Raw genomic sequence first — 17,899 nt, 5'->3', positions numbered from 1 at the left:
AAGGGAGTAGAGGAATCCTGATCTCACTTCCAAGCTAGAATGTATGACAATAATATTGGGTAACATTCACTAATCACCTGGGATCTAAACTATGATCCTGGAACCTGATTACCATTATGCTTTAACTAATCACAGACAAATACTGATCAAAAGAAAAATTATGGTGACATTTGATTTATTGTTTCTTGAATTCACTTCTGATTCCATATCTGTCCTGGGTAAAAAGTGCATCATTATGTACCTCTAATCTCCCATTATTCTTTGTTTTGAAAAGGTTATAATTGGAATAAAACAAGACTGGCTGGAAGCCAATATCCATGAAGAATAGAATTAAGCAAGATTTTCTATACACATAAAGATGTACCTTCCTATCAAGAGAGAAAGTTAGATTCAAAGACAACAATTTCCCAGAATACAAATCAACATTAAGTAGATGTTTTTGTGCTAAGGAGATTGGTGAGTGGGTAAAGTAAAGAATAGATGTTTTTGTTTAGTTTATTTTTAATTTAGTAATTTTCCTAATAAACTTCTGAGAAAGGCATTAAGAATCATATAATACTACTATTACCAGTGTCAAGAAGTCTATATGTTTCTTGCTTCAGAAGCAGAGGGAAGAATGAATCTAAAGGAAAATTTTATATAACTTTTTTTTTTTTTTTTAAGATAAGGAAGCTAGAAAGGATGTGATTTGGCCCAAAAGTTAATAAGTTGAAAATTTGTGAACAAAGAGATCATGTGAATCCATCATCTTTCCTGAGATAATTCAACTTATTCTGATTTGACAATATTTTATTCTTTTAGAATCATATGTTTAGGACTGAAATTAGGATCATTAAAATTTATATATCCATCTGCCTCATTTTATGGATATGAAACAGGTCTATTGATATCAAATATCTTGCTTAAGATCACAGAAGTAACCACAGAAAGAGCTGGAATTCTCACCTGTGTTCTTTACCTTGAAAATCATGTGTTTTTTTTTCCATTTTTCTAGTTTCTTTATTCCTGAAATATTGTTTCTTTGGCTTTATTAATAGAGTTGAGTGCTTGATTTCTGAGTGTAGTGTCCGGCACATAAGAGGAAGGTATTAAATACATATCCATTAAAATGAATTAAAATACAGTTAGAATTTACTCTTGAGGATCTTTTCTCCCTTTGAAGCTCTGTTTTATAAACAAAAATTTTATTACTTTTGATTTTGTCCATGTGATGACTTCTCTTGATATGAATCTTCCTTTCCTCCCTTTCTCCCTCCCTTCCTTTTTCTTTCTTCCTCTCTTTCTTTCTTTCTCTTTCTTATTTTTGAGTTCAGATCTAATCTTTTGACACTTAATTAGCTACATGAGACTGGGCAGGTCACTTAATCCTGTTTACCTCAGTTTCCTCATCTGGAAAATGGACAGGAGAAGGAAATGGCAAATTACTGCAATATATTTGCCAAGAAAATCCCAAATTGGGTCATGAAAGACACAACTGAAATTAATTGAAAAGCAATAATAATGGAGTTTTCTTCAGAGCATATAGAGGTTAAGTCACTGGTTAAGTCCAGAGTCACATAGTTAGTAGGTATCCGATATCAAATTTAAACTCTGGTCTTTCTGACTCCAGATTCAGTGCTCTATCCACTGGGATATCTAGCTGCTATCTAAAGACTACTACAAATTATGAATTAGATGGCTCATTTTAAAAAAAGAATTAGATCACTGGCTTTTAAGTACTATGAATATTTTAAATGAATATATTTTAAAGACCCTTTAGATAGGTACTATATTCAATTTCTATTGTTGTTCTGTCATATCCAATTCTTTCTGAATGCATTTGGAGTTTTCTTGGCAAAGGTACTGAATGGTTTGCCATTTTCTTCTCCAACTCATTTACAGATGAGGAAATGGAGGCAGAGTGAAATGACTTGCCCAGGGTCACACAGATACTCAATATCAGAGGCCAGATTTTAACCCCAAGAAGAAAAATCTTCTTGATTTTAGGCCCATAACTCTGCATCGCCTAGCTACCCCATATATTCACCTTTCACAGTCTGCATTTTATTCACATTCACTTGTTATTCAAGGTATGTTCTCTTGTACAGCTTAGTTAGTGAGGGGAAACAAGCCCAGTCTCCTTCTTCATTAATTTGGAATAACATGTCATCATTAGTTTAGAATAATTCCACATATGGGGAATGTTAATAAACATCTCATAGGGAGAATGATGGGTGTAGGCTTTTGCATACTAAGCTACTTACTTATCTAGGGAGATGCAGCAGTTTTTATTTTTAAACTCAACTCTGAATTTATTTGTAAACATCTTAAGGAAGATTACTGATACAGTAAATCTGAAATGGAAAGCAATGAACCCAAGCTATCACAGACCAGAACAGTACCAATTCTTTTAACTTACAGCCTACGAAGGCAGTAAACATGGCTACTCCAAGATGAAATGCCAGAGGCCTTAAACTCTCTCAAGTAATGACTCTCATTAAAATAAAATAAATAAAAAACCCACACATGCCAGACACAAGATTGAGTTTTGATGAAACAACAAAAACAAAGTTAAGCCAAAAAAACTTTTGTAACCAAGAGGGAAATTCTCAGGAGGAAAAAAAAAAAAGTCTTCCCAGCTGTGACTGCTATTTAGCCAAGTGAAGGACCTATAGATATTGGAAAAAGGGGAAGGGGAGAGAAAGAGATATGAACAAAACCCAAATGTGATCCATTTATCTGATAAGTATACCTCTGTAGGCCAAAACTATCCAGAAAGTAAAATGATAAATCTTTCCTGCCTCCCCACAAACTTAAACTGGCTGGCTCTGACCCAGCCATACAGTGCTTGCTATACTTCACATCTTACCATGTTTTTATTGGATATAGTTTTCACACTGGTTAGAAAGCTGGACTTGGAGTCAGAAAGACCTTATTCAAATCTGACTTTAGATGCTTATTAACTGTATGACTCTGCACAAGTCACTTTACCCTTTCAGTCTCACTTTCTTCATCTATAAAATGGGGATATAATGGCATCTACATTATAAGCTGTTATGACAATCAAATAAGATACATGCAATGTGCTTTGCAAACCTTAAAGGCTATAGAAATGCTATTGTTGTTATCACTATTATCAGACAGCATGGTGTGGTGGGTAGAAAGCTGGAGGGAAAGAAACATTTATTAAATACCTACAATATAGTATGTACTAAGAACTATATTAAGAACAAAAGCTTTCATTTCCCATTCAATAAATGGTCAAATGATATGAATAGATAATTTTCAGACATTATATTAAAATGATGAAATTATAGATATATGAAAAAATGCTCTAAATCATTATTGATTAGAGAAATGAAATTAAAACAATGCTGGGTTGCCATCTCATACCTCTCAGATTGGCTAAGATGACAGGAAAAGATAATGTTGGAGGACATGTGGAAAAACTGAGGTGTGAATTGATCCAACCATTCTGGAGATCAATTTGAAACTCTGCCCAAAGGGCTAAAAAAACCTCCACATATCCTTTGATCCAATGTTTCTATTGGGTCTGTATCCCAAAGAGATCATAAAACAAGGAAAAAGACCCACATGTGCAAAAATGTTTGTAGCATTCTTTTTTTCTTAATGGCAAGAAACTGGAAACTGAGTGGATTCCCATCAGTTGGGGAATGGTATAAGAAGGTAACAGAATATTGTTCTATAAGAAATGATGAGCAGCCTGACTTCAGAAAAAACTGGAAAGACTTATATGAATGTAGGCTACGTGAAGTGAGCAAAACCAAGAGAACACTGTACACAGCAACAATAAGATTATGTGATGATTAACTGGGATGGATGTGGCTCTTTTTGATAATGAGGTGATTCAAGGCAATACCAATAGACTTGTGATGCAAAGAGCCATCTGCATTCAGAAAGGGAACAATCAAGACTCAATATGGATCAGAGCAAAGTATTTTCACTTTATTTTGTTGCGATTTATTTGCTTTTTTCTTTGTGCTTTTTTTTCTTTCACCTTTTGATCTGATTTTTCTTGTGCAGCATGACAGATAGTTCATGTTTAGAACATCTGCACATGTTTAACCTATTGGGTTGCTTGCTGTTTATGGGAGGAAATGAGGGAAGGGAGGAAGAAAAAATTGAAACAAAAGATTTTGCAAAAGTATATGTTGAAAACTTTTTTTGCATCTACTTGGTAAAATAGATTAAAATGGGGGGGAAACAAAAGTTTTACAAATATCTCATTTGAGTTCGGATGATACAGTAGAAGAAACTGATGCAGACAGAGGTTAAGTGATTTGGTCAAGCTCACATAACTAGGAAGAGTCTGATGCTAGATCTGACAGAACTCAGGTTTTCCTGACTCTAGATCCAGAGCTCTACCCACTAGGATGCCACTTAACTACCACACAATAAACAAGATCTGGACTTACTGTCCCTCTCTGACATATTGACTCTGTCACTTTGGGTAAGTATTGGTGAAGGGAGTTTCCTAATAGAATGTAATGTCCAATACCAGTATGTATAGCTCTGGACAATGTTTTAAAAATTTTACAAAAAACTTGAGAGACTATGGATTCAGAGAAATGCAAATTAAGACAACTCTGAGGTACCACTACATACCTCTCAGATTGGCTAAGGTGATAGGGAAAGATAATGAAGAATGTTGGAGGGAATGTGGGAAACCTGGAACACTGATACATTGTTGGTGGAACTGTGAACGAATCCAACCTTCTGGAGAGCAGTTTGGAACTGTTCCCAAAGGGCTATCAAACTGTGCATACCCTTTGACCAAGAAGTGCCACTACTGGACTTATATCCCAAAGAGATCTTAAAGGAGGGAAAAGGACCCATATGTGCAAAAATGTTTGTGGCAGCCCTTTTTGTAGTGGTTAGAAACTATGCCCATCAATTGGAGAATGGCTGATTAAGTTATGGCATATTAATGTTATGGAATATTATTGTTCTGTAAGAAATGGCCAGCAGGATGATTTCAGAGAGGCCTGGAAAGACTTACATGAACTGATGCTAAGTCAAATGAGTAGAACTAAGAGAACATTATACACAGCAACAAGACTAAGTGATGATCAGCTATGATAGGGTGGCTCTTTTCAAGAATGTGGTGATTAGGTCAATTCCAATAGACCTGTAATGGAGAGAGCCATCTGCATCCAGAAAAAGGACTGTGGGACGGAATGTGGATCACTACATATAGCATTTTCACCTATTATATTGTTGTTTATTTCATTTTTTTTCTCTTTTTTCTTCTTTTTTGATTTGATTTCTCTTGTGCAGCATAATTGTAGAAATATACATAGAAGAATTATACATGTTTAGCATATATTGGATTACTTGTTGTCTGGGAAAAGGATGGGAGAAAAATTTGGAACACAAGGTTTTGCAAGTTAGTGTTGAAAACTATCTTTGTATGTATTTTGAAAATAAAAATCTATTATCAAAAGAAACCTTGAGAGATAATAGGTGGTTTGATTTAAACAAAATCTAAAACACACCTAGAATATAATCATACAAAGCTAGAACTGGACACAATATCAGAGAGGATCTACTCCAAAGCTCTCATATTCTGATGAAGAAACAAACCCAGGGAAGGAAAGGATCTGTTAACTTTTCCAAGGTCCTCAACTTGTTGGTAGCATGACCCAGACTGGAATATTTGTCTCCTGATTTGCTTCTTGATTATTTTTTTTGTTATACCATTTTGTCTCTTTAATCAAACATTCTCTAAATAGTCTTGGCTGTTTATACCAACTCAGGGACCAGATATAGATTGTTCATGTACCATCCCAATAAAATGAATTTCAATTCTATGATGCCAGAAATTGAGGTTGTTTTTCTGCCAGTTCATTTTCTCTTTACTCAAGCTAATCAATAGTGCAGTGGAATTGTGACAGTATTAAAATACTAGCATGGATACATTTGTAGACATCAGATTTTGCTATTTCATCTACTAGAGTTGGAGAGAAAACAAACAAGAAACCAATACAGATCGCATTCAAAATGTCCACTTTTTAGAGGTAGATTCTAATTCAGAGCTTTCCTCGGATATAATTCCAAAACAAAGAACTTTGAACTTGAAATAAAAGGAAGAGTCAGCATGGTGTGTGAGAAAGAACACTGAATTTGTCTAACACTTATATGTATGACCCTGGGCAATACACTTTCTGAGTTTTGATTTCCTCAGTCATAAAAGGAGGGTTTTTAGAATAGATGAGCTTGAAAGTTTAACAGTCTATAATTTAAATAGAATATGTCTGATTTTGTTCTTGTTGTTTAGTCATTTCAGTTATGTGTAATTCTCTTTATGACTCCATTTGGGGTTTTCTTGGCAAAGATACTGGAGCAGTTTGCCTTTTCTATCTTTAGCTCATTTTCTGGATAGGGTTAAGTGATTTGACCAGGGTTACACAGCTAGTAAGTGAATGAGGCTGGATTTGAACTCAGGTAGACCTGGCTAGGCCAGACATTCTATCCACTATGCCAACTAGCAGCCTCTCATTTTGGGCTATTTGCACCATCTATGTAATGCTCCAAAGAGATTAAATTGCCATGTAGATAATCTAGCTCCTGGCTCAAGCCTTAATATGGGCAGACTGTATTTACTCAGGATTATCAAGGAAAAAAAAGATATTTAGCATTACAACACAAGGCATTGTGCTTCATTCCTGATTCAAGATCTTCATTCCATCCCTACCTCAAGGATACTCATTAACTATTTGACCCTACATAAACTCCCTGGGCATTAGTTTTTTCATTTGAAAAATGAGATAGTTAGACCAGGTAACTCTGAAAGTCTCCTCCACCTCTATGTCTATTATATTATTAATCCTACCAAAACTGGCTAATATAAGGTATAATAGAAAGAATGCTGGTTTTGGAGTTGTGAAGACTTGGATTCAAGTCTAGCCTTGGATACAAACTGGTTATATAAACCTTGTACAATATTTACTTAACCAATCAGTGCCCCCAGGCATTTTATTTTTTTTTAAAAATATGTATTTTCATCTTAAATATTAAATAGAAAAAGAAAAAATGCTAAGTACATTCCAGGTAATTTTTAAAGATGAAAAACTTGAGCCATTGCTTATCTATTTGGATAGCAAAGGAAAAGTTTCCTCACTGGGTGTTCCCTTTATTAATGAGATCACAGCTCAAGGACCCAGCATTTTCCAAGAGCTAAATCAGTGTCTATTTCTAATCACTCCTTTAGCCCTTAAAGCAGGAACCTCCTGTGAATAATGAAAATATTCTTCAATAATCAAGACTTTTAAGTCAACCTATAACAACTTGTAAGGATAAGCTGGGCACAGGAAAATTGCATAATGGGGAATATTTTTAAAAGGTCAGTTCTAGGTTATAAGCTAGGATTAAAAGAGCTTCAACCTTGTTTCCTACAGATATATCTTGGCCCATGGAAATCCTAATTCTGAATAATCAAACATTGTTTTAGTTTTTTTCAGAATGCTCTATTTCAAAAAACAAAGAAGTCAGTATTTGTTTTTTTAAGGATTTGTAAATATACACATATATCTATATATACACACATGAAAATATATTCATATATACATATGTCACTTTATCCTGCTTGCCTTACTTGCTAATCTGTAAAATGAACTGGAGAAAAACATGGTAAATCACATCAGTATCTTTGTCAAATAAACTCCAAAGGAGTCAGACAATATGAATGATTGAACAACACACAATGTTAAATATAATAAATATAAATAAAATTTCAGTTTAGTAATTACTCTCTAGAACCCTTTCCCCATCCTGTCATTCCTCCAGCCTTCTAGTCTGCTTTCCTTAGAAAGTGTCTTTCTTTAGAGAACTCACCTTTTAGAGACAAACATCCTGCTCAGTCCTAAGGACCACTGAATGAAAAAATGAAGCACATGTTACACTTTGCTTCTGGCTCCGAAAATCCTATTTCATTGTCATGGGCTATCATGATCATGCTCTAAGTCCTCATTAGAGACCCTTTGACCACAGTTTCTACCCAAGTTTCTTTTTCTAGAACCCTTTCTTAGAAGAAGTAGAAAGGATCTGGCCACATCCATTTTCTATGCTGAAAATGACCACATTAAAAACCAATACAGCTTTCTTTATATTGTATTATGTAATTCTAAAAAGATATGTCCCTACACCAGAGACTTTCCTAATAAAGGACTCTCATTGCCCACCAATTATGTCCAATACATTTACATTTCTAACCTGTAAATCTTTATGAACACTAGGGATTTTTGCAATTGCAATTTTTGTAATTCACACCAAGCACTGAAAACACCTCTGTGTTTGGGAAACATAGCACAAAGAAAACCTTAATTTGCTGGGAATTATGATATTATTATTTTCCAACATGACTGCTGCCACATTAGTGGGCATGCTACATTTAAATTGCTCCTTGGAAGGCTAGGTCTGCCTTGTACAATACAAATAGATTTGTGAGAGGCTGCCTTCCACTAATGAAATCATCTTATAGATGCACCTCATCCGGTATGTATGATACTTAAGGTGGTTTCTGATTAGCTTTGGTTAAAATTACCTCTTCAGAGATGAGGAGATACAATTTTCCCTGAGTGGGGCATGGGCATCTCTTGAGTGAACACTGTAGTAAAGCTGCTTCTATTATATTCATTTTATTTGTAGTCTTATGAAAAATATCCTCTCAGTGGTTATCCCTTTTACATATTGGGGCTCCTCTGCTTATATTTTGGAATGAAGAGGTCATATAATTCCATCATATAGAAGCAGAGTGTCTCAGGGAAAATAGGCAATTTTACAACAGTTTTTATGTCAGGCTAATTTCTTTACCTGGGCATGGAATAGATTCATTTCTCTATAAAAGAAACTTATATCCCTGTTTTGGACCTCATTGTCATCCCTATAGTCTTGAGGCTATCTCAGTCATCAACGGATGAGGTATTTCTTAACCAAAGATTTTTAATACACTGCTTTTCCTAACCAGGTCTTCCCAAAGTTTCAGTTTTAATCAGAGAACCTGTGTTCAAACTTCGCCACTAACCTTTGAGCAAGTCACTCAATCTCTGCATATTTCTGTTTCCTCATCTGAAAAATAAAGTGACTGGACTCTTTAAGAGGATGTGTAGATGACCTCTAAGGGATTTTCCAGCTCTAAATTTGTGATTCTACCATCTTCTGTTTTTCAACTAGTACTTCATGACCCCCAAGCTCTTGATTATTGAGGTATTGTTCTTATTTACCATATTCTATTTGTTTCATCTGCCCCATTCTATGATATTTCCTCTATGACATTTCTATTCCCTCTAGATATTTGCACTCAAAAGAAAACTCAGCCGGAAACTCAATTGTCAGCAGGAAAAAAAAATGCAACTTAGCAGACTATCTGATTGCAATGACATGTCAATTATGTGCATAGGTACAAACTAGATCACAAAGATTACCTTAGTTCCTTGAAGGGTTCTGCCCTCACATTAGGCGTTTCTATAGATTTAGGGAACACTGTGCCTTCCGCTCCTGTAATGACAAGATAAAAAACAAAACATTGTTAGGGGATTGGCACATTACTTTGACTCCTTTTGTCCCAAAACATAAAATAAACATATGCAAAAAAGTTTGTTGTTAATTGGATTACTTGCCATCTAGGGAAGGGATGGAGGTAAGAGGGAAGGAAATTGGAACACAAAGTTTTGCAAGGGTCAATGCTGAAAAATTATCCTTGCATATGTTTTGGGAAAAAAAAAAGCTTCAGTAAAAAATGTTTGTTGTTTTTCATTTCTGTTCAATTCTCTGTGACCCTAATGGAGGTTTTCTTGCCAGAGAGGCTGGAGTGGTTTGCTATTCCTTTCCCAGATCAATTGACAGATGAGGAAACTGAGGCAGACAGGGTTAGGGGACTTGCACAGGGCCAAACAGCTAGGAAGTTGGCTACTTCTATATGGAGTTGGATTTGAAATCTGATCTTCCTGAATCCAGACCCAATGCTCTATCTATGGAATGTTTAGAATGAAATAATTAAATAACACTTGAAGATTAATGTTTTCATTGATTCATATGTTCTCTCCATCGATGCAGATTGCAACCTTGCTAAACTTGGGCAAACAATTTTGTGACTTGCTATGACTTAAAGAGCTATCACACTGGTGATGAGCTGCTTTTCTCCTAGTTGAGCAAATCCTTGAAGAACAGTAGAATTTCCATCTTAGGGGGACCTGCAAGACTTTAGTATTTTGCTGATATGGTCATCAAGAACCCAGGGATACTTCCATATTATGATGGAGCATCAGAAAATCATTTTAGTGGAGGAACCAAGTCATGAGTACATAGAAGTAGCAATACTGACTAAAGTCATATTTAATTTCCCTCACTCCTCCATGCAATTCCTTTGCCCTACTTCCTCCTTAGATCAGTGAGATATAGTTGAAAGAAGCCTGACTTGGGACTCAGAAGATCTTAGTTCTAGTCTACTACGGCTAATCATTAAATGGAAATATGATCTTGGACAAATCATTTCTTCTTTTGATTCCAACTGTAAACTAAAATAAGGCTTTTTTTTTTGTCATAGATAAATAAAAGAATGAATAAAAATAAGCCCATATTTACATCACTGAAAATTGTCCAAGGAACAAATCACATCTTGGTTTAGAAATAACATTTAGAAATATTAGAATCAGACTCTGGCCCCTCATAAACAGTTGATAAGATTGTGGTCTGGAAATGTTTTGGGAACTGAGAGGGTGGAGTCCTGTTATATTTTAAGTCACAAATCAGAAAAGGACAATTGCAGCTAACTAGTGCTAGGGAGGATGAGAAGGGTGAGGGGTAAATAAAAAATTGGCATGATTATGGAACAACTGGAGTTTTTTCAGCATAATCTAAGTAAAGAGATGTTCCCAGGTACATTAATTGACATTCTTTCTCTTTTTCCATAATTTATTATAATTTTTCCTATCTGTGCAATTGACTTAAATACAAATAAATATAAGCTGATAGTGCAATTTTATCTTGAAATAAAATTCTCATTCTTCTAGTTCTGTATTTGCAAATGTATTACATCAATCGCCACAGTTTGATCCTATGAGGTTATTTAAAATTCCAGTCCCTTTAGTGTAAAGCAAAATTCGACTGATTAGCTTCAGAAAAAGGTTTTCTCCCCCTTTAAAATTCATAAAGAATCACTTAAAGTTCAAAGCTTATACTTTGGGTATTAACATCAATCCCTTGACCCAATCTAGATATTTAGCTCTTGACTTTACCATCAGCTTTTATCTTTACAAGTTGTCAGCAGCAGCTGCATCTCACCGTCCATGAAGCCTGTTATTATCTGATTTGTCCACTCTGAACTGTTTCCAAATCATTTAAGTCTAAGTTTATCACCATCAATTTCACTGGATGTTTGCTTTTCTATTAAACTAAGTCAAGACAGTATCCTTAACTTATCTAAATAACCATGCACTACTGTACTGTAGTACAGTGTGCTAAGTCATTTTCAATCATGTCCTATTCTTTGTGATCCCTTTTGGAGTTTTCATAGCTAAAATACTGGAATGTTTGTCATTTCCTTTTCCAGCTCATTTTACAGATGAGGAAACTGAGTCCTTAGTTAAGTGATTTGTCCAAGATCATACAGCTATTAAGTGTCTGAGGCAAGATTTGAACTCAAGAAGATAAGTTTTCCTGACTCCAGGCCTGGCAATCAGTCCACTGTGCTCTAGTAGTAGTGCTGGAGGAGGGTATGTGAGCAAATGAATTCTGCTCCATTTAACATATATGTACATGTTTAATTAAAGTTCCAAGCTTTCTTTTTAGCATTAAAATGGGTTGATTGCTTCTACTAACCATCACAATTTCAAATCGTGACATAGGCAAAAATGTATGTTTCTAGGAGCATGAATTGGTTTCATGATTTTTTATGCCAGAGGGACATATGCGATTGGTTCTAATTTGGAATGGGAAAGGAACATGTAAATAAAAAAAGGAAGTTTTGACTAATTTTTAAAACAGCAGCAACAATTTTATTGAATCATTAAAAAAATTATCATTGGGCCTTTCTTAATCTGGGAACTCCTTAGATATTTTCATGTCTTTCCCCCTAAATATGATAAAAAGAAAACTTTATAAAGCCTTGGAAAAGTAGAAGCAGCTATAATTCTTCACCTTTCTATAATCCAATTTATGCTCTCTTCTCCTCCCCTACTCTACTTCAAATATACTTCTCACAAAGTGCTCTTTGATCTAAACCAGCCTGATATGTTTCCCACTCTCAGAACTTCCAGGCATTTATTTGTAGTGTGCACCAATCTATATGTTTAAGTCTATTCTGTAGCCTTGGACTATTGCATGGAGCCCTGACTTTGAAGTCAGAAGTCTTGAATTCAAATCCTGTATCTGACACTTATTATTTGTGTGACCTTGAGCAAAGTCACCCATCTTTCCTCTGTCTTGATTCTATCTTCTATAAAATAAGGCAGCTGATCTCAATGGCCTCCTGAGGTCCTGCCTTCCTCTAAATATATGATTTCTATGTTAATCTCCTGCCTTTAAATATTTAGATGGTAAACTGCTTTAGAGAAGAGGTAGCAACTTTCATCTTTTTATTTTCACAAACATAAGCGAAGTTGTCTTTGACATAGGATAGGGAAACAATATTTTTTAAATCAATTTCTTAAAAATTACAAACAGATCTCTGAAACCAGTGGGCTAAAATCAATGTACCTTCCCATAAAAAGCCATTTCACATGTTCAGCAGGATTCTCCCCCTTTCACAGGGTGGAGATGAGGACTGAGCAGAGGAATAAGTTTCTCAGGCATGGTGAGTCAAGTTGCTTCCTTTGGCTCCTACTTCACAGGTCTCATTCTTTTTCAGGTCTGGTACCTTTGCTCCAGCATATGATAAACAATTCTCCTGCATCGAGTCCCCTGTGGCTATGGGTCATATTATTTTTTAAGGTCGCTTAAAACCTATATGGACAAAATACCCAGTAATGATGATGCTGATAATGATAACACCTTCTGGCTGTGTAGCATTTTTACCTTTTCCAACTGTTTTTAAATCTATCATCATTTTCTTGTGACAATAGCCCTGTCAGCCACATAGGGCAGAGGTGATTATGTCCCTTTGACCAATAAAGAAACTGAGGCAGAAGCAGAAACATTGAAAAGGACTTGGGAATTATAATAGTATGTCATGGCCTTCCGTTCAGCACATGTTGCCCCTTCACTGAAAGGTGGAAAGGGAAAACTAAATATTATGCATTTCATATATTGATGTTTGTTGATCTTCTTCTTCCCTCTTATCCCACCTTTCCCCAGGAATGGAATTTTGAGAATCCAGGCTTATAATCTTGGATAGCATCCTTGGCCTGAAGAGCAGGAGCCTTAAAAAGTATTTTCTTACTACTATTCTTATTTCATTTCCTGGTTTAAGTTAGTCTTTATCAGTAATGCTCTTGCTGCCCTTTTCCTCTTTACCCAAAACTCCTATCAATCTCTTCCTCCCTTTCCAGATGCCTGTATGACTTAATGTCATTAACACTAATTGAGTACTTAGTATGGGCTAACCCCATTAATGCTATTAAGTATCAGAACTACTTTGGAAGCTCTTGGAAGAAAGAAACTGTTGCCACAGTGCCTAGATCATGAGTAGGTAGTTAATGATGGAGAACTAGAATTGAGGAGCAAGATCAAGACTATTTATCTAAATCTCCGAGTTCCATATCTAGAGATAACATCTGAACTCATGGGGAAGACAAAGGGGGTTGAGGGGGAGAGAGATGAAGGGGAAGAGGAAGAGAGGAAATATTCAGGAAAAGGTGGTGGTTAAGAACTGAAGAAAGGGTTAGAAGGAAAAGGACAAAAAACAAAGATTGGTGACATTCTTGGAGAGTACTTTTAATATCAGTGTGGAAACTGGATTTCAAGCTGCTGAGAAAGAAATGGTTGTGAAGAAATGGAGGCAGCATGTAATGTTGATTCTTTCTAAATTTTGAGTGATGAAAGGAGACGGCAGAATAACATGAAAGCTTTTTTTTTTTTTTTTTTTTTTTTTTTTTAAGAATGAGGGAGGATTCATTACATTTACAGGCTATGGGAAAGAAGCCAAGAGAGAGGTAGAGAAAGACGGGGTGGGATGGGTAATAGGCTGCACTGAAGATGACGGGAAAATGTGATCAAGAGCATAAGTGAGGTCTTGGCAAGGAGAAGGGCTACTTTTTCCTTAGGAAATGACCAGTGTGTGAAATAAGGGAAATAGAGTTGACAATCTTAATTTTCTCAGTATATAGAAGACTATAGATAGAATAGAAGGAATTAGGATGGATAGTAAGACTTTAAATCAGTTATTGAACTCCTTCAGAAAGAAAAGAGAATGATCTGGAATCTAGGACTGCAGATGGCTGCAAAAAGAATGCAAATGGTGATAAACCTACCTTTTGCAACAGTCCTTTCTTGGTCTCTTTTTTCCCCCTCCTTTTCTACTCTTCCCCCAGCAAATGCCTATGCTTTCCCTCTGAAATGATCTCCTACCTACCCCACATATTTCTTCTCTGTACATAGTTATTTTCTGCGTTCAAATGTGAACTCTTTCAGGGAAAGTACTGTTTTTGCTTTTTTTTTTTTTTTTTTGTATCCTTAGTGTTCAGCACAGTATCTGGAACATTTATGGGTAGCTAGATGGTGCAGTGACTACAGTAGTGGAATAAGAAAGATCTGATTTCAAATTAAGCCTCAGAAATTTAGCAACTTTGTGATCCTGGGCAAGGTACTTAATTTCTCTCTGCTTCAGTTTCCAAATCTGTAAAAAGCAAGGAGGATAATAATAGAATCTACCTAGTATGGATGTTGTGAGGATGAAAAAGAATATTTGCAAAGTACTTTTCAAGTCTTAAAGGGTAACATATAAGTTAGTTATTTATTATTATTTAGTAAATACTTAATAAATATTTACTGTACAGAGATAAATTGGACATCAAAAGAACAGAAACTGCAAAATGAGAACAGCAGAGTTTGGGTTAGAAGCTGGCAGTAAGAATATGCTGACTCTTCCTCTTAGCACATTGTACCATTAGGCATAAGATAAGGGACAATTGCAAAGTACTTTTCAAGTCTTAAAGGGTAACATATAAGTTAGTTATTTATTATTATTTAGTAAATACTTAATAAATATTTACTGTACAGAGATAAATTGGACATCAAAAGAACAGAAACTGCAAAATGAGAACAGCAGAGTTTGGGTTAGAAGCTGGCAGTAAGAATATGCTGACTCTTCCTCTTAGCACATTGTACCATTAGGCATGAGATAAGGGACAATTGGGGCTGCCAGGAATGGAGCTTCATCCATAGATAGGATTCCCTGAATGCAGGCTCATGGAAAGAGTCTGAGATGAAACTATTGAGGGTCACCATGAGTTTATCAATAATAGGGTTAGTGCTACAGGTGATGTAATGAAAAGAGAAGGCAGAAGAGGAAAGGAACTAGGGGACACTTAACATTGAACATGATGGGAAGGAGACTGTGTGTAATGATAGCAAAGATTACTCATTTTGCTTTTATAAGCTATTTCCCATCAGCTACATGAAAAGATGGTCAAGGAAGTTTCACATTTCCTGGTATTCCCCTACACTAATCTACATCCCTGGTGTATGATTGATTGAGGAGGCATCCATAGAACACCTTGGTTTCTGCTACAAAGCCCCACATATCAGAGGATATTCCAAGATTGAATGCCGAATTTTATTGTAGTATACTGCTTTTGAGGAATCCTGTTCTTATTATTAACTCATTTGCTCCACTATAAAAGAAAACCAAAGCTTTGGATTCACTTTTAATTAGTTCTGTTACATCAGTACGCCTTTGTATATCATTTTATATTCTCTTCCTCATTAGATTTTTAAATACTTCTAAAATAGCAATATTGTACAACAAATGATTACAATCTCCCCTTCTGTGTACTCACCGCTCCATTCCAGTAATGGAGTTCTGCTACTTGGGCTGCAAGGAAAACTGAAGGAGCAAACACTGATGGGAACTGACTGCTGGTCTCATTTTTCCTGCTCCAAGATGAATCTATTTTTCCTTGGAAAGTTGCTTATGTGCAACAAAGCCATACCAATTTCACATTCTCGGGGCTTGCTCCCCAAGTGCCAGGGCCAAGTTCTGGGCCAGATCCCAGAAATGGGTTCTTAGAGACAACTAAAAGGTGATAGATGAATATTTCTCAAGTACTTAATGATGACATGATACTTTCCCACAAACTTAAAAAAAACAATCTGGTCACTTAGTTCCCAGATGCATTGTAAAGAAACAAAGAACCACAGGATCTCAGAATGGAAGATATTGTAGAGGCCGCCTCGTCTAGATACTGGAATAGTTTGTCATTTCCTTCTCCTGATCATTTAATAGATGAGAAAAATGAGGGAATCAGTTAGGTAACTTGTTCAGAATCACACAGTTGGTAGGTATTAGATTTGAACTTGGCTTCAAGCCCGGCATTCAGTCCACTGTGCCATTGACTTGTGCTAGTATACAGTAGACACAATAAGTGCCTGTTGTTTTTTGATTTAAAAAATTATTTTTAAAAGGACTATGGGATCTCAGAGTAGGAAAGATGACAGAGAATATCTAATCCTACATGAAACTGAAGAATCCCCTTTGGAAGATCCATGATAAGTGCTCATCCAATATTTGTTAGGAGACTTTAGATGAGAAATCCCCTCACCTCTTGAAGAAGTCCTTTCTATTTTTGGACAGTTCTAGGTATTGGGAAGTGCATATTAACTATAAATTTTTGTTGCTATTGTTTAATCCTTTCAGTTGTGTGTGACTATGAGTCATTTGGTATTTTTTTTTGGCAGATACTGCCTTCCTTCTTCAGTTCATTTTACAGATGAAGAAGCTGAGGCAAACAAGTGAAGTTAATTTCCTAGGATTACACAACTAGGAAGTGTCTGAGGACAGATTTTAATTGAGTTCTTCCTGACTCCAAGCCCAGAACTCTATCCATTGAGCTATTTAGCTGCACAAAAGTTAAATCCACCATTCCCTAACTTTCATTAATCCTAGTTCTGTCTACTGAGGTCAAGCAGAAAAAGTTTGGATTCTCTTCCATATGCTGTCCTTACAAATTTTTGAAGCTATCTTATAACATATCCCACAAACCCTTTCTTATTCAAATTAAATGATACCACTCCCTTTATCTGTTCCTTATAGGGAATTATCTCAACATGATTACTCTTCCCAATTAACATCCCTTGCTCTAAATCCTCTGTGCCTTCTTATTGCTTTCCTCATTTGGTTGTGAACTCTTTTTTGAGCAAGGACTGTCTTTTACCTCTTTTTCTGTTTCTCACACTTGACACAATGCTGGCAAATAGGACCGATTACTGACTGACCTAAGACATAGCATCAAGAACTGGACACAATACTATAGATGTGATCTTAGTTGCTTTGGCTATTCTGCCTCAGTCATTTGTCACAGTTTACCTGGCTGTAACCTTGCATTCCATTTTTCTATTTGTCCTGTGTCTGTCCTTGGTTCTTTAAGGGTTCTGGCTCTGAAAGAGAAAACTTTTTAGCCAACTTGTCAAAAGGCATCAGAGGACTAATTTCTTACCTTGTCCTCTGTTGCATTGGGTAAGTATAACCTCTTTCCATTCATTCACCTTTTTATGGAGTATGAAATTTAAAAAAGAGTTTTATATCCTTAAGTAATGCTTCTTATTAAACTCTCAATTATCTCTCTTTTAAAATGACTCACATTGACTTGAAAATATTCATGCTTCTTAAAACTAAAACTAAACAAAATATATTAATTTCCTTTGTTATTACAAAGTAAGAAAGTCTGAATGGAAAGGACCTAAGAGAGCATTTATTCCAACTCATTCAATTTACAGATGAGAAAACTAAGGCCCAGAGAAGGAAAAT

The 17,899-nt window shown here is 35.6% G+C and overlaps 1 protein-coding gene across 2 annotated transcripts in view; it reads right to left on the bottom strand.

Moving 5' to 3' along the window:
* Window positions 1–17,899, bottom strand: part of SGCD (sarcoglycan delta) — a 1,334,163-nt gene that overhangs the window by 74,221 nt on the left and 1,242,043 nt on the right. For both annotated transcript variants that reach the window (XM_031949414.1, XM_003756762.2), the window contains one exon: window positions 9,423–9,495. In XM_031949414.1, coding sequence (XP_031805274.1) covers window positions 9,423–9,495 — 73 coding nt within the window. The remainder of the gene's footprint in view (window positions 1–9,422; window positions 9,496–17,899) is intronic.

This window comes from Sarcophilus harrisii, chromosome 2 (genome assembly GCF_902635505.1).
Source record: "Sarcophilus harrisii chromosome 2, mSarHar1.11, whole genome shotgun sequence".
Classification (NCBI taxonomy): Eukaryota; Metazoa; Chordata; class Mammalia; order Dasyuromorphia; family Dasyuridae; genus Sarcophilus; species Sarcophilus harrisii.
Note: the sequence above shows the minus strand (reverse complement) of the source record. Positions and strands in the feature narration are given on the sequence as shown.